The sequence below is a fragment of the Hippopotamus amphibius genome, chromosome 7 (assembly GCF_030028045.1).
Source record: "Hippopotamus amphibius kiboko isolate mHipAmp2 chromosome 7, mHipAmp2.hap2, whole genome shotgun sequence".
NCBI classification, from domain to species: domain Eukaryota; kingdom Metazoa; phylum Chordata; class Mammalia; order Artiodactyla; family Hippopotamidae; genus Hippopotamus; species Hippopotamus amphibius.
The window spans coordinates 123,241,526-123,265,804 of NC_080192.1; the positions used below are offsets into that span (position 1 = coordinate 123,241,526).

Sequence of the window (24,279 nt, forward strand, 5' to 3'; positions counted from 1 at the left end):
AAACCATGTTCTCCAATGACCCACTGCCACCCAGAATAGGACTTGACACATGTTAAAAAATATTTACTGAGCACTTATTCAACAGAAGACATGGGCGATACAAGAGTAAAAGAACAGGCCCTAGTTGTTATGAAACGCATATTCTGTTCAAGGTTACCAGGTATTAAATACTTGCACAATTGAACGTTTAAAAAAAAAAAAAGGTGGGGGCTATGCTTTACTTAAGTGAAGTTCAAAGGCCAAATAAGTCAAGAGGAAATCAGTCTAAGTCAAGGGGTAATAAAATACTTCCATGATGAGCTGCTGAGATATACGGGAATAAAAGATTTTTATGTATTTATTCCATTGGGGCAGGGGAATCCAAGCAGAGGAAATGACATGACTGAAATCCCTTCAGTAGGAAGGAACATGGAACATTAGAAGAACTGAAGGAAAACGATGCCTAGAGGAACATTTCTCAATCCTAAAACCCTGCTACACATCTTTAAAATCATTAAAAGAACTCTTTGAGTTTTCATTTATCTTGGTTGTACATACATTGATAATTATCAAAGTAGAAATTTTAAGATGAGAAAATTTTAAACATTAATTCATATAATAGTAATAAACTCAGAATTAAAATTAAATAGCATATTTTGATGAAAAATGAATGTCTTCTAAAACAAAAATAATGAGAAGAGTGGTGATGTTTTACATTCTTGCAAATCTCTTTAAACTTTGGCTTATCAGAAGGTAGCTGGATTTGCCTACCTGCCTCTACATTCAATGTAAGATGCTCTGGTAGGAATACATGAAAAAAATCTGAACCAACACAAATATATGACTGGAAAAGAAAGGAATATTTTAATAAAGTATTATATATTTAAAAACGAAAAGTGGTAGCTTAGGATTAGTTGCAATATGGTATCTGAAATCTTAAAAAAGAACTTCTCAAACTCTATTACATTAATTGGCCTATCTTATGCTTTTAAGGAATCTTCTGCCAGTACATGATGTTGAATCACCATGCATTGATCATTTGGAAAATACTGGTTGACCACTATACATGGATCTTCCAAATGTTAACACATTTCATCATATCAGAAAATGACACTAATATCATCGTAGTCCATCAGAAAAGTCGTTATGTATTGAGAAGCTATCAAGTTCACTTTAGAGAATACACGTTTTCCAAAATTCTAATTTTTGCTTAAAACCTCTACTTCTAACATTGGCAACAAATACTATCAACTGGACAGATACTGACAGGCGTTTTTTATTTATTTTTCAGAAAATACCTGCCAAATAATCAAATCTGAATAAATATATTTTATCAGTCATCCTTGCAAATAAAAATGGTATTCCATGAAATAAGCAACTAGTTCACCTTACAACTCTAACAACTACACAAGTGCATTTCCTTGAAACAACCATGGTTCTTCAATATGCAGCAGAAGTGTTTCATGCACACTTCCCATTTTATCACAGAATATTTAAAAGACATGCACTCATGGGTTCAAAATTGAATAAAATTAACAATTTCTACTGTTTCATCAAAGATATTTCTAAGTGAAACTGGCATACTTTTTATTCTAAGTGCATGGGGAAGAACATCACGCTTTTGCACAATCAGTACAAATGTCAATGCAATGAAAAAGGCAAATAGCACTGTTTTATCATGAAAACAGTTAACCCACAGACTCCCCTTGAAAGGATCTCAGGAACCCTGAGGGGACCTAAGAAACCACATTCAGAATCACTAGGCCACAGAAAGAAAATTAACAGGGCAAGGGGGAAAGCGTCAGATCATACAAGATTTTCTATGCTATTTCAGAGACTTTGGATTGCACAATTATGAAAAGACATTGTGGGAAGACATTCTGGAACCTTTTTGTAACCTTGAAAATGTTGAAGTATGTGGGCCGAGCAATGGGATTCAGAATGTCCTGCTTGAGCAGTGGAGGAGCTGAGGGTGCGGGGCGTGGAGACTAATATCACCCTGTTTGGTCCTGAAGGACGGCTGGTTAGCCAAAGACAGGTAAGATTCCTCAGAGGAGGAACAACCTAAGACAGGCACAGCCGCAGAGGGGCCAACAGGGGTGGTGCATAGAGCCTTCCTTATATCACCGTGTTTGGCCCTGGAGGATGACTGGTTAGCCAGAGACGGGTAAGATTCCTCAAGGGAGGGACAACCTAAGACAGGCACAGTCGCAGAGGGGCCAACACGGGTGGGGCACAGACCCCTCATATCTGAGAGAGGTCTCCTGCCCCCAGGGCTGTTTTGCTCTCCACCCCCAGCTCAAATCCACACCTGCTCAACTCAGACCCAGGAAGTAAACAAAGATAATTGCCTCAGTCATGTGAGGCCTTTGATTGTTTATGAGTGTAACCTGAGAATGTTAGCCCAGGAACTCAATAAAAGCAGCCTGGGATGAGTCAGCAGGGCTCTTGATCCGAGAGGTCTTGAGCCCCCCGTCCCACTTTTCTCTTCAGTCTGTGTCTGTGTCTTCTTCAAGCTTGCGGCACCCGTCACTCACCTCGAGTCGCCGAGCTGGTCTCGGCAAGACATGAAAAGTATTTTAAGAAGAGAGACAGAATGATCAGATCAGGTTTGCATTAAAAAATGACTGCATTCATTGCATTGTGGAGAACATACAGAAGTGAGCCAAGAACAGATATAGGACGACCAGTCAGAAAACTATTATTGTAGTACAGGTTCAAGAAGACTGTTGTTTAGACTGTAATCTTGTGATCATGGCAGGTAAGAGAATGGGTAGATTTGAAATATGTGGGTAGAAAAACAGATAGGATCTGATGATAGCTTCAATATAGACAATGAAAAAGGGTAACATTCAGATCTCTGTTTTGTGCCACATATGCCACTGCATGAAAGGGGGATGCTGCAGAAGGCCTGGTGGTGAGGAATAAAATGAAGCGACGTTCATATGGAGATGTACATCACGATCCTAAGTCCCTTCTTCTGGGACTTCTATAACGACTATGGCTGCTCTTACATATCTAACCCCCTGGCTTGGCCTGAGCTTTACGGTCTTCTCCTTATACTCTCTCTATAATGAATTTCACTCTATCCTAAGGTGTACAGAAGGCATCTATAGGTCTCGTTCTAACCCCTCCTCTGAATTCAATTCATAATTTGGCGAGTCACTTAGATACACACTGGCATAAGGTAGTCAGAGCCTCAGTCATCAAACAGAGTAGATAACACATATACTTAAGGCAGAGTAAGTCAATAAAAAGCAAGTAACAGACCAGAAGTATAGGATGATCTCTTTCATTTAAAATGTTCATAAGCACATGTAGAAAGCAAGTCTAAATAGCTAAACATTCTGTTAATAATGGTAATCTAAGAGGATGGAGAGGTTAGAGTTGAGACATTTTACATTTTATTTATATTTCTATATTTGATTTTTCTCTTTTGCTTTTTTCACAATTCATAATTTACTTTAAACAAAACTGAGATTAACTCCCAAAATTTACTTATATTTAATGTGGTAATTGTCATAATATGTTTACAAATAAATTTTTTAACATTTTGTTCTACTAGCAACACTTGCAGTAAGTTCAGTAAGATGGAAGAAAAGAAAAAATGATCATTGCTCTAACAAAACCAGACATACACCAAATTCTAGCACCTGAAAAGATTATAAAATAGTGTTTCATATTAATTCCTAAAAGCATATTCTTTAGAAATGTATTCAAGAACACATGTAACACTGTGTACCAAGTTTACCTCAGAAGAGTGACAGAAGCAGAAAATTATTTTCTTTCATCTTTGCTTATCAAAATAAGTATAAATTAATTTTATCTTCGTAATATGAAATTATATGTTCTTTAATTTTATGGACAGCAAAGGCACACCAAATAAAATTGACAAGGCTATAACAGATAACCAAATTTTAGCCTTTCATTCGCTTTAAAGTCATACTGACGTGCAATGAAACACAAAAAACAAACAAACAAAAAAACCAAATTTGCAACACTTTCAAAAATAACTTCAATATTTTTGGAGGGGGGGAGTTAAGAAACAAAGGTAAATAGTTTAATGATTCACAGATACTAAAGTTAAGTTCTAAAAACTTTTAGTTCCCAAAGACAGAATGAAGTAACTACAATCTATTAAAAATCAATGGCAACTTAAACCCAAGATATAAAATTCAGAAATTCCTTTAATAAAAGATTTTACTACCTGAAAGGACATCTGATAAATCAATTTCATCTGACTGGATGCCAATGCTGCTGTTGTATACATTTTTACAAGAAGAGCCACTCATCTCCAAATCAAAGAGGACCGGATCGAATGGTGAACTATATAATCCATATCTGAAAAATAAAATAATGTCCTAACAATTTTCCTGTCAGCCATCTAATTAACAAATTATCTATTTACTTAGTTTTAAAACTAGTTTTACACAGGGCAGAAGGAGACACTAACCACATTTAACTCCTTAAATTCACTGAATCTCAACTGTGTTCCCTGCAAACCTATACGCCAAAAGATAATAGTCCAGAGGCTCAATAAGTGTGATTTTAATTAAGCTGCTAACTAATGAACCAAGACTGAACCTTCATCTGCAGACTGAATCAAGAAAGATACATTAAGTACCCTTCCCTTGCCTCCCTCATCACACTGATTCAACAGAAAGTACAAAGGCTTTGAGTAACATTTTGCTGAAATCAAGATTTCTAATCTGTAAAGATTACAAAAATGATTGCTTTAAGTAAAATACTTTACTTTGAATAACAATCATCAGACAAGAACTCAAATCCAACCTTCAGCTATTTCTTATTTCATTATGTTTAAGTTTGAGAAAAACAGCAGATAAAGAATACTAGTTAAGGGCAACAAGTGATTTACATAATTTCACCTACAAAGTTTTAACAACAAAGAAACAAATTACCTTAAGTGTTTCTTTCATTAGCAAGAAATACCACCTTTAAGTATTTTAGTATAATTAGCCCTCTGAATAACCATCTCCAGGACTTCTAAAGTTGTTAAAGGGAATTATTTTCAGAGAAAATAAAGAGCGAAAGAAAACCTTAAGCAAATCCATATAATAACGGTTCTGTGCAAAGATGGTATCATATCCAGGAAGGCCCACGATTAGTCACTTCATAGATTAAAATACCTTGTCTGAAGCAAAGCCTCCATTGGTGTCAGCCTGTCCTGTAACTGTCTGGACACAGCAGTAAGCAGAGAGGCGCACGCGGTACTGCAGCCAGCCAAATCTTCATCTTTAACATAATTCAGTAAGACAAAATACCAATAGACAGAACCTGAAAACAACAACAACAAATCAATGCTTCTTTCCCTCATTTTTCTCTAACAAAGAGAACTTCAGATTTCCTGTTTATCAGTATGTCTCCTTTTCCTAGAAAGATTTTCTGGAAATAAAATCTGTAAGGGCAAATTACAAAGAAGGACTAACTCCCTGGAGGACTCTAAGAGGACAGTGACAAAGAATTGCAATGATATCTCCTGAGAAGTATATAAGGTCAACCTATTCATTTAGGTTTTCAGTAACGTGAGATGACTCAGGGACATTTTAGAATAGCTAGACGAGCAGAGATATCAGGTTCTTCAAGCCATCTTTCCTAAAATACTACTTCTCTGTACTAAGAATTTCAAAAACAATTGATGGCAGTGAGCTACAAATAACATACTTCAGCAAGTGAATGAAGTATAGTTATTCCATACTGCCAGTTAGATACAGAACAAAGGTGATCTTAAAAGGTGATCATGATGATGCATTTTAAGACTCTTTTATAAAACTTGAGATATCTAAGTACTAAGTACACCCCATAATTTAAGCACCCTACCTCTAACACTTTCCTCAAGAAACTGTTTTAAACACCAGAAACTATTAAAGTGAGCAACCAAGTCCAAAACATTCTACTCTATATAGCAAAGAGTTAATAGTTTTAGTCAATACATGTTCAAGGTAAATATAAACAGACTCTGTCTAAATTAAGATATTGAAAAAATAACCATTTATCAACTAACTCTGAGCAAGCTTTTTTTCTGTTATACCACAAAGATCAAATCCTTGTGGAATATGTTTATCTCACTGAGATAACTTGTTCAATGGATTGGTTATTTATGAAATAAAAGACTGTGAGAAATGCCTATAAAAAAATAACACTAGGTAAAGGGCAAATCAGTAGCCCCTCATAGCAAATTTTTACCTGATAACTACATTCATTCTTGAATGGCATTTTCACAGTCTTTAGGTGCTATTAAAAAGAAACCCACTGGCCCCTTTTAGGGAATTCGAGTTTGCCACAGACCCTACCATTCACACACAATATGTGTATGAACATTTTACTTATTTATGTCATCTTTCTGGCACTTACTGATATTTTAGTTTGTGACATCTGATCTATCATCAGTAAACAACCAAACAACTCAATTCTTTTAATGAAGTAAAGAAAATGCATGAATTGAGATGACCTGGTTATTTATTTAAATCTCCCATTAACTTTTTCCTAAAAATATTATCGAAGAGAGAGTATCTGCCTATCCAATCACAATTTAAAACCCTTAAAAAAATTGAGCGGCTTCCTAGGTAGCACAGTGGTTAAGAATTCGCCTGCCAATGCAGGGGACATGGGTTCGATCCCTGTTCTAGGAAGATCCCACATGCCACGGAGCAACTGAGCCCGTGTGCCACAACTACTGAGCCTGCGCTTTAGAGCCCGTGAGCCACAACTATTGAGCCCATGTACTGCAACTACTGAAGCCCACACGCCTAGAGCCCGTGCTCCGCAACAAGAGAAGCCACGGCAATGAGGAGCCCACGTACCACAACGAAGAGTAGCCTTCACTCACCACAACTAAAGAAAGCCCGTGCACAGCAAAAAAGACCCAACAGCCAATAAAATAAATGTTAATTAATTAATTTAAAAAAAAAACAACAACAGATAAGCTACAGAAAAAAAGAAAACCAATTGAGGGGAAAAAAGTTATTAAACAACCTCAAGCATACTGCAAGACATATCCTAAGGCTACAGTTATTTGTGACTGAACTAATTTCACATACCACCAGTTGCTGCCGCAGGTAAAAAAGACATATTATCAAGTAAGGCCTTCAGCAGAACAGATCCAAATCCTGGCTGACATGGGTCACATTTGCCATTACTGAAAAAAATTTTTAAAGAAAAAATTTAAATACATTACTCAAGGTCTAAATACAACTCTAAACACGGTTGTAGCACTTTTAAAAGCTTTAAAATGTGTTCATACAGATTGAAAGAAAATCTGCCTTGAAGTCCTATAGACATGCAGAAAGATACTAGGGATTGATTATACTAAGGGTCTTTGTAACTATTTTCTTATGCATCAAACCACTCCTTTTTTTAAAAAAAAACCAAGAAGGGCTAACAAGGAGGTATAGTCAATACAGACTATTCACTTTTAAACCATTCCTAGATAGTTTCAAGGTTTAGAGAAAATGATCTGCATAATGCTATAAATAAGTCTGGTAAAATTATTATATAATTGGGAATGAGGCCTCAGGTGAAGAATCCAAAGACAATCAGCGACAGCAGGAGTGAAAGTGGGGGAAGGGCTCCCCTTAACCAAACACCCCAAAGTCTTCCTAATAAGCAGAGAAGTCTAGTGGAACTCTTTTATTACTAGATTTATTTAACACAACATTTTGCCCAAAAAACCCAAAATTTTCTCTAAGGATCTCAATAATCCTCATCAATCTTTGAAACTCCTTTTAAGTTACATATATATTCAACAAGGACAAAATAACACTATAAACAAGGTATCACCTGTCAAACTGCAGGTGCATCTACAAAGTATATTTTCAACTTAAAAGGAAAAAAACCAACCTGATGCACAAGGCTAGAAATCGAGCACACTTATGGGCTATGCTTCGTCCTGCCTCAAAGAAGCAAACACGTACAATGTCTGAAAGACATTTTCGTGTTTTTGAAAGCAGGCTCTCATTTCCTTCCTTTGAGCTGCAAAACAATAGCAGATGTTTAGGCTCATCTTGAACTTCCAATCATAACATCCAAAGGGCAATCCGTGGTAAATAAAATCTTATTAACCTTCCAGGTCCATTTGAATGGACTCCAGCTAACCAACAAAGAATATCTAACACAAGGCTCTGGGCATGTTCTGTGATTTGGCCATCATCTGCTTTTCTACACAAAGTGTTAAGAAGCTTCTCATGAAATTCTGAAAACTGTAACATGGCACACCGTTGCACCCTACAAAAAAGAAAATATAAATACATTAACAACCAAAATACAAAAGTTAGACTAAAGTTATCCGAACCTGGTTGGCCACATAATGTTTCATTTGAAATCACATATATCACAATTTAAAAAAAGAACTTTTGAATATTACCAAGCACTAGGGATGAACCAATGAAATGGAAAGATAATATATACCATCACTGAGATAAGTTAAGAGAAATGAAAAGCAAACAAAAATTTTCAAGTAAAAGTTAGGATCTTAAAATTTTGTGTATATTGGTATATTTATTGGAATTCTTCCTTTGTACTCCTATTACTGTGAGAACAGTAGAAGAAAATGAGGTTACCTTTCCTTAGAAACTGAAGTTTTCTTAAATCTTCGGATGGTGACTGAGACCTCTTGAAGTAAGTCACAGCCCCGGAGGTTTTCAGATTTACGGGTGCCACTTGCATTTTCATTCTTAACATTAGAGGATTTTTCCTAAACATACAAAAAATAAATAACTGAATAAACAAATGAAACAAAAGAATTATTTACTATGAAAATTTATAAATAAAATACAACTGAGTTACGACCATCAAAACATAAACCTCAAATTAAAATATCTTTCACCCTCATATTCAGTAAGTGACTAATTTAGCCCAGAATTATCACAGGGAAAGAAAGACACAGTCATTGTTTAAAGATAATAACCCAATGAATAAAGATTATAAAGCCAAAGTCTTGAGTCTAAGTCCCAGATACAGCTCTACAAGGTATGCCAACTAACTCCCCAGTCTCTAAGGTTCACTCACTTTCAATATGAAAAATGGAGGTAATAACACCTGCTCTGCCTACCTCAGAGTTATTTTGAGGATTAAATCAGATAAAGTACACAGAAGTCCTTGAAAAATTGGAAGACCTATACAAATACAAGATGATTGGTGTTACTGATATTGCTATTGTTGCTTATGAATAATGATGACAGAGAAACAAAATCTCCAGAGTTCAGGAAAGTCCAAGATCAAACAAGTATGAAGAAAGAAACTGCATGATACATAGCCAGTTGTAAAAAATGAACCATGAAAATTAAGATATATTTCTAAAATCACTTCTCAACTTCTCTTCCTGCAATCTCCCAAATGTTTACAAAAAGAAAGAGAATGAGAGAGAGAAAGAAAGAGAATAAAAGAAAGAAAAGAAAGAAAAAGGAAGGAAGGAGAGAGAGAGAGAGAGAGAGAAAGAAAAAAAGAAAGAAAGAAAGAAAGAAAGAAAGAAAGAAAGAAAGAAAGAAAGAAAGAAAGAAAGAAAGAAAGAAAAAGAGAAAAAGAAAGAAAGAAAGAAAGAAAGAAAGAAAGAAAGAAAGAAAGAAAGAAAGAAAGAAAGAAAAAGAAAAAGAAAGAAAGAAAGAAAAGAAGAAGGAAGGAAGGAAGGAAGGAAGGAAGGAAGGAAGGAAGGAAGGAAGGAAGGAAGGAAGGAAGGAAGGAAGGAAGGAAGAAAAAGAGAAAAAGAAAAACCAAAAACCAAAAAACTGGGGCATTTCCAGTAGAGGGCACAGAAACAAACTCTCACACCCAAGGAAATAAGCATTATGGTCCAAAGAATTTACAAAGGGAAGTACCTGCTAACAATTACTCCCTACTGAATATACTTTATATAAGCTAGGTAGTCAGCGTAAATTAATTCAAATATTTTCTCTTTGATTATATTTTTTTAACTTGCTGCACAGAAAAAATACAAACCAACTGTCCATTGAAAAATCAATTCTGGGTCATACTACTTCCAACAATGTGTCAAATCTCAACCACAATATTTAAAACAGCATGTTACAGTTCAAAATGATACTGTTTCATACCTTGCCTGCTGCAACTTTTGCCAAGAGTGAAGCAAGTGAATAACCTTTGTTACCCTGGTGTTTTAGGGATGGAAGTCTTACTACAGGACGTATACCACCATTACAGATCTCATCTGTTCCTCTTTCATTCACTGCCTTGACATGGATTAAAAATGAACGATATTTTCCTCCTGCCATACCTAGAGGGGTGGTGCAGAATAGGATAAATTATTCAGTCACCGAAAAATCAAATTGTTTTTTGTCTTCACAGAGCAAGTTAAATTAACTCCACAAAAAGAAAAATACACTTGGCTAGAATTTTCAAATTACGCTGTTTGCATATAATATGGCTGAATAACCTTTGGTAGCAAAAGAACAAAAAGCACAGGGGTTATAGGAACAGGATATGACACCTGGCATGTTTTACCCCAATCAAAGAAGTTATTCGTTTTAATAATAGAAATTTTGTGAACCACAGAAAAAAACACAAAAAACTGTCCCTAAAGCACCAAAGACAGTGATGTATCACTATATGTATCCAGCCAGCCCCTGAACGCAGGCCTGCACACACATACATATGTGAACGCACACACACACATAAGTATTACAGTATTACAGCTGAAAAAGCACAGGCTTTGGAGACACCACCTAGGTTTGATAATGGTTCTGCCATTATAGGTATGTGACAAATTAACCTCCATGGCTCAGGTTCTTCAAAAGTAAATGAGAATAATAATAGTACCTACCTCATAGGTAACTAAAACACTTAAAACTACATGGCACAACGGAGGCACTCAATAAATATTGGTTGTTATTACCACTAGTTTCTGTTTTATATGGTTCTAGGTTGAGATCATACTATACAATCTATATGTAAAATTTACTGCAAAACTACCCTCAAACTAATATACCCATGAGCAAACCATACGCTTATTGATGCCTAAGCAGATATGAAACCTTTCGGTGATAACAAAAGCTACTCTCATTGTTGTCCACGGATCTGCCTGCCTACTGTGCTAGTGCCGCACTGTTACATTCTTCTTATTGCTGTATTATTTTAGGTTCTAGAATCTAATAAGACCCTCCTTCTCAATATTCTTTTTCTAAACGTCTTTGGCCCATATCATCCTTTTATTCACCCACAAAAATTTAGCAATCATCTTCTCCAGTTCAAAGTTTGAGGAATTTGATGAGATAAATAGTCATATCTACTAAATTCTGCGAAAATTAATACTTTTACATTACTGAGTCTTTTGAAATACATGTTATATAATTCTATCCCCAACTTTGTCAAAGCCAACATTTTAATTTTCATATAAAATTCTGTTTTACTCTCATTAAACAAAACTAATTTATACTCTCAGCAATGAGAGAAGAGATGTTATTAGTTTTGCTCACCACTGTAACCCATAAATTTAATGAATGAATAAGATGTAGTCAAGGAAGTACATTCAAACTTGTATATACACCATGTCTGCAACTAAAGGTAACTGTGTGAATGCGGACAAACATTATGAAGGGAATGTATACAAATTAAATAGCTGTTATTTAGGTGGTCAGATATTTTCTTGGTTTAGGGAAAGATCCTTGCACCCTACCCATCTCCAATTTTACTTTAACAATCGAGGTAAGTGTCTCATTTGTTGGCTTTTTTTATTCGCCCCTGAGATACAAAGGTGAAATAAAGGTCCTACTACTGCAATACCTAATATCTTACAGATATAAGATATAAAATATACATTGATTATAATTCATGTTTAAGACACTCAAATCATTACATCTGATACTTTCAAACTCCTCTATAAAAGCCCCATAAGAGAAGATAATATAACAATATACAACAAACACTCTGAAGACACAGGACTCTAAATTGATGGAAAAGGCAAACATGCCAGAACATGATCTCTGGTTATTTGGAAGAATTCTGTATGTCATGCTAAGTCATCCTACATTCTTCTTCATTCTTTTTCAAAAAGCACTGAGACCTTCAAGACACAGAAAGTAGCATGTGAAGTTTCACCTAACAATAGTCACTTATGAGGCGAAGTGACCTCAGCTACCAGGAAACTGATGGAATCGCTAATGAAAAGTCCCCCCAAAAAACAATATCTTAGTTTTCTGAAATCAGTATTTTTTTTAATCTACTTTTACAAGTGTGGGATTATTTATCCTGCTTTTGTAAAATATGTTACTTCACCTTTAACAAGTTTGGGGCTTGTTAATGTCAACATCCCAGCATGCCCTGATAGATCAAGGCCACTAGCAAGCCATACTGGCCCACACAGAATGTCTTCTTTATGATCTTCTAAAAATGGACATAATCGAAGACCTAAAAAGAAAAATACACATTTTTCTTTTAAATTAGCTTGTAATTTAAAATGTAATATTTAACTAGCAAATATCCATCCCATTTACATATAACATCACCACACAAAAGTCCATACTTAGAATGTGTTCAAATAAGAATTCACTATCACGCTAAGGAACTATAATCAATTATCTGATATATTATGTTGTTTTCCATTCCCATATTATTTACATTCACCTTGACTTAAAAAAAAATTATAAAGCCATGACATGATTTCAAATCTCAAGATATTAAAAAACAGGAATGCAAGTAGTAGCGCAGCTGTGTTCACAAAGATGAGCTGAAAGTTAAAGCATATTGCCAAAGCTGAATTATAGGTTATTTTTAACTGACCACGTTTTTGCAAGCCGTAAGGAAATCTTTGCCCACTATGATGCATTTGGATCACTACTCCTTTTACTGTCATGGACAACAGCTCTATAATTTAACTCACACTGTGATTCCTCTACATCCATGTGCTGCATTTCTTCATTCAAATCAACCAGGGACGGTTTCCCATTTTGTTCCACTTCAATGTTAAGAGCTGGAGACAAAGGAAAGGTGATCTGCCTATCTACTGCTGTTTCTAGAGGATAAAAATATTAGTAAACTTAATTTTGCTTAATATCAATGATTTATGTGCCTAAAATTCTAAAATTCTCTGTTAAATTGGGAACTACAGTGATTTTTATCACAGACGCTAAAATGGTTGTTAGGAGAGGAAGTAAATTAGATTCAATTGTTTCATACACTCTTCTCGCTTTTAATGGTGATAAAATATTCACCCGAAGAAATAATCTGCTGGCAATTAAACTAAGAATTCTTACCCTAGGCTGCACAGTACAGCACCTTCAGAGTTTTAAAAACACCAAAACCTAAGTCCTACCCCAATTAAATCAGGATCTGTCATGATTCAAAATAATACACACATACACACATATATATACAAACAAAGATATACACAAACACATACATACATATTTGTGAAATAGGAAATTTTTCAGGTTTCCATGTTTTTACCCCTGGTGTGAAGTAGCTATTTTACTCTTAAATTATCCCTAGTATTTTAAATTAGCCTACTAAGAAGAAAACACTGAGAAATAATATCTAGTTCCCAGTATGCTACGTATGTACAATCTATTTTAATGACACAATCTATCAAATTCTGAACTTGTAAGAAAGATAAATGAAAGTGAATATATTTCTGGCATTACATTCTGGGCTTTACTAATAACCTTAAAAGAATATGTGACTTCCATAACAAAGTTCTTTTCCCAATCAAGTCTCCATTTAGGAAGAGAAGCATAAGTCTAGTAATGCTAAAAGTGAAACTAACTCACAAAGGAACTAACTGCATTTCCCAAAAACCATAATTAAATTACTCAAGTTTATGCAAGTCTGAACAACAAGGAGTTACTGAAAAGCTCTTAAATGTTCTCTGCATAAACTTTTCTAAACAGAACCACGAAAAAGTAGAGAAGGAAAACAGAACAGGGGTACGGGGGCAAGAAGGGACGTCAAACCTGGACAGCCAAGTTGAAAATTCGTTTTTTTAAGAAACCAACTACAAGATAAAATCTTCAAACGTAAATTTTGATCCATTCTTACCATTGACTTTCCCTAAGCCTGGAGCTTTATTTTTCAGCAGTGTCACTTGTATCTGTGGAATATTGGTAATGTTTGAGTTCAAAACAAATTTGAAGTCCACATGTCCAACCATACAAGCTTTAGGCAGAACCAATTCAAATACATGTTCGTCCCAGCTGTTGCTGTCAAGTAAGGGAGAAAATGATAAATAATGAGAAAATCTTTCTTCACATAACCATCTTATCAATAATATCACCTTTTATACTCTTTGCAGCCGCCAACAAAACTTAGTGCTTCTCAATCAGATCAGGAGAGAAGATAAACAGTTCTATTCAGAAAGATTAAACTTAGGGCAGCAAATAATCTTACCCCAGGAAACCATACCTGTCATGGGAACTGTACATTCCAAATAGCCCTTGTTCATCTAAGTGTGAACTACTGTGCATCAGAATTATGTGTGGAATCATGGGCCCCACCCTGAATCTAAGAATGGGGTCACAGGAATTTGTATTTTAAAATTAAGAACTTTTTGTATTTCTTACACATATCCATTCTCTGATTTTAAATTCTCTATATATGCTGAAAAATAAAACTCCACTCAATTCCAGATTCATATCTAAATGCCTACCAGGTATCTCAAACTTATCATAAACAAACCCAAACTACTTGATAACCAACTCCAATATTCAGTAAAAAGAAACTCCATTTTTCAGTTAGCTCAATCCAAAACAATGGAGTCATCCTTAACTATTCTCACTCACACCAGATGCTCAGTACATCAGTATATACTATTCCTTCTACCTCCAAACTATACGTGACCACCCTTCTCACTGTGTCCGTCAACTATCATCATGGTCCAAGTTACCATCACCATCACAATTACCTGAATTACCACAACAGCATTTAAGTTAGAATCCTGGCTTCTATCACTTCCCCCTGATACACACAACACAACCACTCATAATCTACTATCAACACAGTAGTCTTAATGTATCCCTCTAATATATAAATTACATCCCATCACTCCTATATTCAAAACCATCTAAAATCTTCCCATCTCACTCAACACAGAAGTCTCGCTATGGCCTATAAAGACATTCATGATCTGGCTACCAACTATTTCCTCTGATCTCATCTCCTAGTGCTCTGTTGCATGTTCAATCCCCTCCAACAGTAGTCTCCTTGCTCTTCCTAAAATTCATAGAACATACTCTACAGGGTCTCTGTACTTGCTATTGTCTCCAAATTAATGTCTTCATGGAGGCCCCTCTGAGGCCCCTTATATAAAAAATATCACACATATTTTCTCTCCTTCTCTCACTCTCACACACATGTACACACCCAACAACTACTCTATCACCATACTGTTTTAACATGTTTCAGAGCTTTTATGACTATATGACATAGTAGATATCTGCTTAATGTCCATCTATCCCCACCAGAATGTACATTCCATGAGAGCCATATTATTCGTGCCTTCAAAAGTACCTGCACAACTGGGATTGACATATACACAATACTATATATAAAATAGATAACTAATAAGAACTTACTGTATAGCACAGGAAACTCTACTCAATACTCTATAATGGCCTATACAGGAAAAAAATCTAAAGAAGAGTGGGTATATGTGTAACTGATTCACTTTGCTATATACCTGAGAATAACACAATATTGTAAATCAACTATACGCCAATAAAAATATTAAAAAAAAAACTCATAACAACAACAAAAAAATGTACCTTCACAAAACAAACATTTAAATATTTAGTCACACAAGCCACAAATTTATTTAACAAACTAACTGCAATAATGGATTACTCTCAGCATTTTATCCTACGACTAAGAATAAGAATATAGGAATTTCTAAAATTAAGGTGACAAATAAAAAGAACAAAGTTGTTAATATGCAAAAGTTAAGAGAAAGAGTAACAGATGTGTAATAATTCCATGTTGCTTCTCACAAATATATAAGATGAACTTAGATTTAAATACCCTAGAAGAAAGTTTTACCTGTCAGTCTGTAGTTTCCACGTTCTAGTATGCTGAGCAGCATCTCCGTGATGTTGCTGATGCAAATGCTGAGGATGCCTCCTTTGCTGTTGTTCTTGTTGAACTTCTACCCAGCATGGAGGAACAGTAGCTGAAAACCGTGGAGTCAAAGTCTCAAAGCGGGTTAGCTCCACGAGAGACGTCAAGATGTCAAGGGTGAATGGCTGGTCCACCAATAAATCAACTCCTTAACAACAGTGAATATAGAATTTGAAATAGGTTTTAAAAACAGAAGTTTTAATCCATGTTTTTTGTCTAGTCAATTACAACATTCAACAAACAGCCTCAAAGTTAATAATGTAGGCTCAGATACCTATATACAACTACAGTTGTATATAGCACTGACTACATAACAGTCATAAGAAAAATCCATCTTGAATATTTTAAATTCTAGAAAGGGAACTTATTATTGGAGAAACCCAAACTCAACCTGTTAGAAGAGCCCTGACTGAGCTTTAAAAGGCCTCAGGTTAACATGGGCAAGAAAACTAGTGGTGCTAAAATGCAAGGCTAACTTACATCAGATCATTAATTAATTTTTACACTTTGTTATTTACAAAACAAAATGCTAAACATCTGCAAGCACACAATATTTGGCCCCTTTTACTCTATTAAAAAGTAATTTTTAAAAAGTCAAAGCTATACTGATGGCAAACAAATATTTACAAACCAAAAGCTTAAAAGGTATTTTTTCCACTTCTGGGGTAGTTAAGAATATCCTGTATACATACCAGTATTATAAGAGTAACAACCTGCTTCAGAGAGATTAGCTTGCTTTTGCAAATATATGTATTCACATCTGTGAAATGCCTAACATAAGATAAAGCTGAAAAATTGTTGTCCTTATTCCAATTAACAGAGTTAACCTTTAAAAAAAGACTAACATATGAAATCTGATGTTTAGAATAGTCTCACAAAAAAAGTTTACACTTGAGTTCTATAAAATTATTGCAAGTGTCCTTCAAATTACGTTTTCCTCAAAGCTTAGAACTTTTTAAAATCTGACTAAAACTGTATTAAATAGTTTGTAAACATTAACAGCATATCAATACTCCTTCTTTACATTACTTACTTCTTTATAATCTAATTCATCTTTACTAAATAGTATTTTTATGGCATTTAGATGAAAATTTTTATTACACTGATATCCTACAAAATATGAAAACATTCAATGTTAGCTTTTTATTTTTTTATTTTTTAAGCTCTTTACTGGAATATAATTACTTTATACTCTTGTACCAATTTCTGAGGTACACCAAAGTGAATCAGCTGTATTTATACACATATCCCCATATCCCCTCCCTTCTGCAACTCCCCCCCACCCTCCCTGACCTGGCCCTCTAAAGCATCACCCATCATCGAGTTGATCTCCCTTTTTCTTTTTTTTGGCTGCGTTGGGTCTTCGTTGCTGCGCGCAGAGCGGGGGCTACTCTTCATTATGGTGCTTGGGCTTCTCAGTGCGGTGGCTTCTCTTGTTGCAAAGCACGGGCTCTAGGTGCACGGGTTCAGTAGTTGTGGTTCGTGGGCTCTAGAGCACAGGCTCGGTAGTTGTAGCACGTGGGCTTAGTTGCTCCACGGCACGTGGGATCTTCCTGGCCCAGGGATTGAACACGCATCCCCTGCATTGGCAGGCGGATTCTTAACTACCGCACCACCAGGGAAGTCCCTGATCTCCCTTTTATACAGCAACTATCTATCTATTTTACATTTGGCAGTGTATCTATGTCTATGCTACTCTCTCACTTCATCCCAGCTTCCCCTTCGCCCCCCACCTGAGCCCTGTGTCCTCAAGTCCGTCCTTAACACCTGCATCTCCACTCCTGCCCTGCCACTGGGTTCATCAGTACCATTTCTTCAGATTCTATATATGAGTTAGCATACGGTATTTGTTTTTCTCTTTCTGGCTTACTTCACTCTGTATGACAGTCTCTAGGTCTAGCCACCTCATTACATATAGTTCAATTTCATTCCTTTTTATGGCTGAGTAATATTCCATTGTATATATGTGCCACATCTTCTTTATCCATTCATCTGTTGATGGGCATTTAGGTTGCTTCCATGTCCTGGCTATTGTAAATAGTGCTGCAAGGAATACTGTGGTACATGTTTCTCTTTGGATTATGGTTTTCTCTGGGTATATGCCCAGTAGTGGGATTGCTGGGTCGTATGGTAGTTCCATTTTTAGTTTGTTAAGGAACCTCCAAACTGTTTTCCATAGTGGCTGTACCAATTTACATTCCCACCAGCAGTGCAGGAGGGTTCCTTTTTCCCCGCAGCCTCTCCAGCATTTATGGTTTCTAGATTTTTTGATGATGGCCATTCTGATTGGTGTGAGGTGATACCTCACTGTGTCTTTGACTTGCATTTCTCTAATGAGTAGTGATGTTGAGCAGCTTTTCATGTGTTTGTTAGCCATCTGCAGTCTTCTTTGGAGAAGTGTCTATTTAGGTCCTCCACCCATTTGTGGATTAGGTTATTTGCTTTTTTGGTATTAAGCTGCATGAGCTGCTTGTATATTTTGGAGATAAATCTTTTGTCCGTTGCTTCATTGGCAAGTATCTTCTCCCATTCTGAGGGTTGTCTTCTTGTCTTGTTCATGGTTTCTTTCGCTGTGCAAAAGCTTTTAAGTTTCATTAGGTCCCATTTGTTTGTTCTTGATTTTATTTCCATTATGCTAGGAGGTGGGTCAAAAAGGATCTTACTTTGATGTATGTCATAGAGTGTTCTGCCTATGTTTCCCTCTAAGAGTTTGATAGTGTCTGGCCTTACATGTAGGTCTTTAATCCATTTTGAGCTTATTTTTGTGTATGGTGTTAGGAAGTGTTCTAATTTCATTCTTTTACATGTAGCTGTCCAATTTTCCCAGCACCACTTATTGAAGAGGCTGTCTTTTCTCCACTGTATATTCTTGTCTGCTTTGTCAAAGATAAGGTGCCCATATGTGTGTGGGTTTACCTCTGGGTTCTCTATTCTGTTCCAATGATCTACCTTTCTATTTTTGTGCCAGTACCATACTGTCTTGATCACTGTAGCCTTGTAGTATAGTTTGAAGTCAGGAAACCTAATTTCACCAACCCCATCTTTCCTTCTCAAGATTGCTTTGGCTATTCGGGGTCTTTTGTGTTTCCATACAAATCATAAGATTTCTTGTTCTAGTTCTGTGAAAAATGCCGTTGGTAATTTGATAGGGATTGCGTTGAACCTGTAAATTGCTTTGGGTAAGACAGTCATTTTCACAATATTGATTCTTCCAATCCAAGAACATGGTATGTCTCTCCATCTGTTTGTATCGTCTTTGATTTCTTTCATCAGTGTCTTACAGTTTTCTGCATACAGGTCTTTTGCCTCCTTAGGCAGGTTTATTCCTAGGTATTTTACTCTATATATATTTGTTGGAATGGTAAATGGGAGAGTTTCCTTAATTTCTCTTTCTGCTCTTTTGTTGTTAGTGTATAGGAATGCAAGAGATTTCTGCGCATTAATTTTGTATGCTGCTACTTTACTAAATTCATCAATTAGAGCTAGCAGTTTTCTGGTAGAATCTTTAGGGTTTTCTATGTATAATATCATGTCATCTGCAAAGAGTGACAATTTTACTTCTTCTTTTCCAATTTGAATTCCTTTTATTTCATTTTCTTCTCTGACTGCTGTGGCTAAAACTTCCAAAACTATGTTGAATTATAATGGTGAGAGTGGGCACGCTTGTCTTGTTCCTGTTCTTAGAGGGAATGCTTTCAGTTTTTCACCATTTAGAACGATGTTGGCCAATGTTACGTTTTTAAACCGACTTGTGTAGTTAATCAAAAGAATCAAGTCTAATTATACACAGCAGAGACATGAGTCACTTTATCTCAACTGGAGGATAACCTTGCCTCCCAAGGGCCATTTGGATGGGCCAACTGTGTGTGCTACTAGAATCAAATATGTAGAAGCCAGAGATGCTGCTTATACAGCACAGGACACTCCCCCAACAACAAAGAATTATCCAGTCCAAAATGTCAACAGTGCTGAGAATGAGAAATCCTGACATAAGGTAGTAAAGACTGCTATATATTATACAAGTAATCACTAAAAGTTTGCCTTTGGTACAAAGAAGAATGATCAAATGTCCAAATGTAAGTATTCATGAAGAACAAATACCAACTTTATGTATTATTTCTGTTTGGAATACATTTGAGTTTAAACACATTTTTTCATTAAAGATTCATTAAATTTCTTCCAAATGCTAGGTTTGGAGAATAAAACGTGGTAAGGGCTAAGAGTAAAATATAACAGCACAATGGAAATACAAAAGGACTGTGGTATAGGAAAAGGGTAGGGAAACAGAGCTTAGTGCAACATATGAAGAGCATGAAACTGAATACACTTAAGAAATCGTGAAAAGTTTCCTATAACTGGAGGTTGAGAAGAAGACTACAGCTATCAGAGTAAGTTATTTACTTGCTCCACAGAGCAAATAAAGATTTTTAAACAGGAGTGGCAATGCTAACATTACTTCTTTTGAAAAACAAGTTCTGGAGGGCAGTATAGAAGATGGATGGGAGAAAAGGCAAAAACAGCAAACGCAACCAAACCTATCTGAAGGTTCACAATGTGGCAACGACGGTGTGACTATATCACCCCAGGGAAAGAATATTTTTTCAGCATTTTTATCCCGGTAGTAATATTAGTAATATTAGCCATTCCACTCATTATATACTTACTTAATGAACTCTTCTCTCTTTCATTTCATATGTTTTGTTCCTCCCTAACTAGACTAAAACCTCCTTAACAACCAAAATAATGTTTTTACCTCTTAAGTAACTTCATCAAAACTGGTCAACCTACCACAGGTTGAGAACCATGTCTTATTTTAATGTTTACAACATTTTCCAACTACTGAAAAAATAGTGATAAATAATATTTAAGAAATGAGCCTGGTAAGAGAATGTCAACAAGGAAATGAACTCTCTTAAAGTAACTAAGAATTGGCCATGATAAATGAAATAATGTTTAAGATTATATAAGAAAGATTCAGAAAACTCTGAACAGCACAAGAATCTGCATTTTTTTAAAAAATCATTTAAAATGTTAATATCATACCTGAAATGCCAGGACTTGAAGGATTTGATAAAGGTTTGGAACCTTCTGAAGATGGTTCTATTCCTTTAGAAAGAGATCCATCCACTAGTATGTCAGCTTCATCAATATCATCACAGGTTCCTCCAATTTGGAGAAAATGAAGCTCACCACCTACAGTGTAGTAAATTCCATCAACACAGGTACATGAAAAACAGGTAAGCAGACAAGTGCACACTATTAGTTAAGAAATATGTGAGACACTATTTTAAATGCTTAATTCATTTAGTCTTCACAAATAACCTTAAGGTAGGGAGTATTGTTGTGGCCACTTTACAGATGAGGAAACTGATGCACTAGCTGTAGTGGAATCCACAGCCCAATCTCTTAGTCACAGAAGTAACAAAACTGAACAAAGATTCTTAATTTTTTTGAAGCATTCACAATGAAATTAAATCAAATCAAATTTCTATTTTTTCATATTTCTATCACAGAAAAAAAAGGAAAGCGAACTCAGAAAATATTTAAGACCAAAAAAAAAAAAAACACCCACCAATAAAAAACAAAGATATTTGAAGATTCACTTCCAGCATGACAGAATAAGGAAGACATAAATCTTATTCCTGAAAAGCAACTATAAAGCTGGACAAAACTGTCATTTAAACAGAGTGGGTCAAACCATGAAAACCAGCAGATTTACTACTACTGCCATAGGGGGCTCACTGATTTGGAAAGCTTGTCTTCTTAATGTGGCTCAGTGGCAGAAAGAAAGCCCATTGACTCTGCTATCTGAAGTCAGAATCCTGTGTGGGGCAAACATAACACTAGAAACAACCAGGGATTAACAAAGAGTTTCAAGAAGTGGGAGAAACATAGGGAGCTCGGTAAACATTCCACATAACCCACATTGGTCAAAGGTTGCACATTATGTGCAGCAAAGACCACATGGGGCCCAAGCCATCAACACATTCCCAGTCAATTAAGTCCCCATGTCTATGCAGAAAAAGACCTGAAAGGGCACAAGAGAAAATATAAATAAAGAAAATAAAAGCCAGGGCACACTTGAGCAGAACCTTACCAGTAAAAGTATTTGGTCATAACCAATTATCAAAATCTTGGGCTGAATACTAAACTACATGGACAGAGGGGCAACAACTAAGAAACAAATCTTAAAAATAAAAACCAGAGGGGGAAAAAGTGGAAGACATCAGTGGCTGTTCACTGCAGAAGAAATAGATTTCACAGATTTAGTCCAAGTAAGTTACTAAATAACCAATGCAACAACCACCTTCAAAGGGGGGTAAATCAGAATCCAGAGTTTCTACCAAGTTATTTTAAATGTCCAGTATTAAATTAAAAATTATAAAACGTGAAGAGTGACCCATGCGCAAGCAAAACAAAATCAATGAGAAATACTCTGAGCATCCAGATTTAAATTTAACAGACAAATACTTCAAAGAAGCTATTGTAAATATTTTAGAGAATAAAAGGAAAGGGTATAGAGAATTAAAAGTATGAATGCTGGGCTTCCTTGGTGTTAAGAGTCCACCTGCCAATGCAGGGGACAATGGGTTCAATCCCTAATATGGGAAGATCCCACATGCTGTAGAGTAACTAAGCCTGTGTGCCACAACTACTGAGCCTGTGCTCTAGAGCCCACGAGCCACAACTACTGAGCCTGCATGCCACAATTACTGAAGCCCGCACACCTAGAGCCCATGCTCCACAACAAGAGAAGCCACCATGCTGAGAAGCTCGCACACCACAACAAAGAGCAGTCCTGGCTCCCTGCAACTAGAGAAAACCTGGTGCTGCAAGGAAGACACAACACGGTCAATAAATAAATAAAACTCCATTTTTAAAAAAAATCACTAGAGGAGGATGCTGTGTAAAAAAAATAAATAAAAATAAAAGAACAAATGGTGAAGATGACTCAAAAAATAAAGAATCTCAACAAAGAAGTAGAAAGTATTTTAAAAGAACAAAAGGGAATTCCTAGAGTTGAAAAGTAACTACAATGAAAAGTTCACTAGAGAGACTAAATGCAGATTTGAGATGACAGTAGAAGGAATCAGTGAAATAAAAACAGATCAATAGTTGTATGTTATATATCCTAAGAATTCTCACCCAAAAACTAATAATAGGGAATTCCCTGGCAGTCCAGTGGTTAGGGCTCCGCGCTTCCACTGCATGGGGCATGGGTTCAATCCCTGATCGGGGAACTAAGATCCCACGTGCGGTGTGGTGTGGTGGCTGGGGACTTATAACATTAATTATAGATTTTTATCAAAAGACTCAATGTTTCTCCATGAGAAAAAGAGTCATGCTATTTGAATATACTTATAAGACAGTGTTAAATTCATTTGATTCACAGTCTACAGTGCTTTTTAAAAACCTACTTTATGGGCTGTCATACACACATTTTAAAACATCAACTCTTCTGTCCTCTTTATTATTATTAATCTCATCTTTTCAAATGCATCTTGATCAGTCAATCCTTAAAGAACTGGGGGATAATTTTTAAAGTGGTTAACTTCTCAGGCTTTTTCTTGTCCTTCAATTCATCTAAATAAATTCCATCACATGAGATCACTTCCTAGAAATTTTCATTGTCCAAACTCCATGAAAACATTAATATGTTTTATAGCTGAAATACTATTTCTCCTCTGAATCGCCAAAAGCATATCTCATCAAATAAATCAAATCATTAAACTCTGACTGCACTTGTGGAAACTACAGTATCTTATGAATATGTGCCCTGGGACCAGGGCACTCAGGTTCCAAACCCAGCTCCATTTCAGATGGTTACAGTTACTTAGGCCCTGAATTCCTACTAAACAATCAACAGGATGATTCATTTTGCCTGATATTGTCAGCAATTCCTTAGCAACACTATCTGTTACTCTATATGGGGCCTCAAATGTTGTGGAACTGATTCACTATCAGCAAAAGGTTAGGAGTAAATAAGAAAACTGTACTTGACAAAACTAATAATTATTTACTAAACACTTTTATTTCAGAAGGAAACAAGGACATGTATTTGTGCCACAAACTTTACATACATTACTTCATTTAATTCTATCGAGCCTGGAAATAGGCTGCCTTGTATAAAGAAATGAAAGATTACTGAGTTTAAAGTAAATTGTCCAAGGCAGATGCAGAGTCAGGACTCACAGAAACAACAGCAGGTTATTTTCTTGAGGTTAAAGCAGA

The 24,279-nt window shown here is 35.8% G+C and overlaps 1 protein-coding gene across 10 annotated transcripts in view; it reads right to left on the reverse strand.

The window, feature by feature from the left end:
- The window catches only part of BIRC6 (baculoviral IAP repeat containing 6), a 230,619-nt gene that overhangs the window by 144,062 nt on the left and 62,278 nt on the right, over positions 1-24,279 (reverse strand). For 7 of the 10 annotated variants that reach the window (XR_009054583.1, XM_057740741.1, XM_057740735.1 and 4 more), the window contains exons 11-22: positions 21,091-21,240; positions 15,970-16,195; positions 13,978-14,138; positions 12,824-12,955; positions 12,220-12,351; positions 10,044-10,222; positions 8,556-8,689; positions 8,059-8,220; positions 7,837-7,968; positions 7,038-7,135; positions 5,127-5,274; positions 4,187-4,320 (exon numbers count right to left, since the gene is read on the reverse strand). Coding sequence is in view for 9 of the 10 variants with exons in the window: in XM_057740741.1 (XP_057596724.1) it covers positions 4,187-4,320; positions 5,127-5,274; positions 7,038-7,135; positions 7,837-7,968; positions 8,059-8,220; positions 8,556-8,689; positions 10,044-10,222; positions 12,220-12,351; positions 12,824-12,955; positions 13,978-14,138; positions 15,970-16,195; positions 21,091-21,240 (1,788 nt within the window). In the remaining variant the exon portion in view is untranslated. The remainder of the gene's footprint in view (positions 1-4,186; positions 4,321-5,126; positions 5,275-7,037; positions 7,136-7,836; positions 7,969-8,058; positions 8,221-8,555; positions 8,690-10,043; positions 10,223-12,219; positions 12,352-12,823; positions 12,956-13,977; positions 14,139-15,969; positions 16,196-21,090; positions 21,241-24,279) is intronic. The other 3 variants (XM_057740738.1, XM_057740736.1, XM_057740742.1) reach the window with 2 other exon arrangements.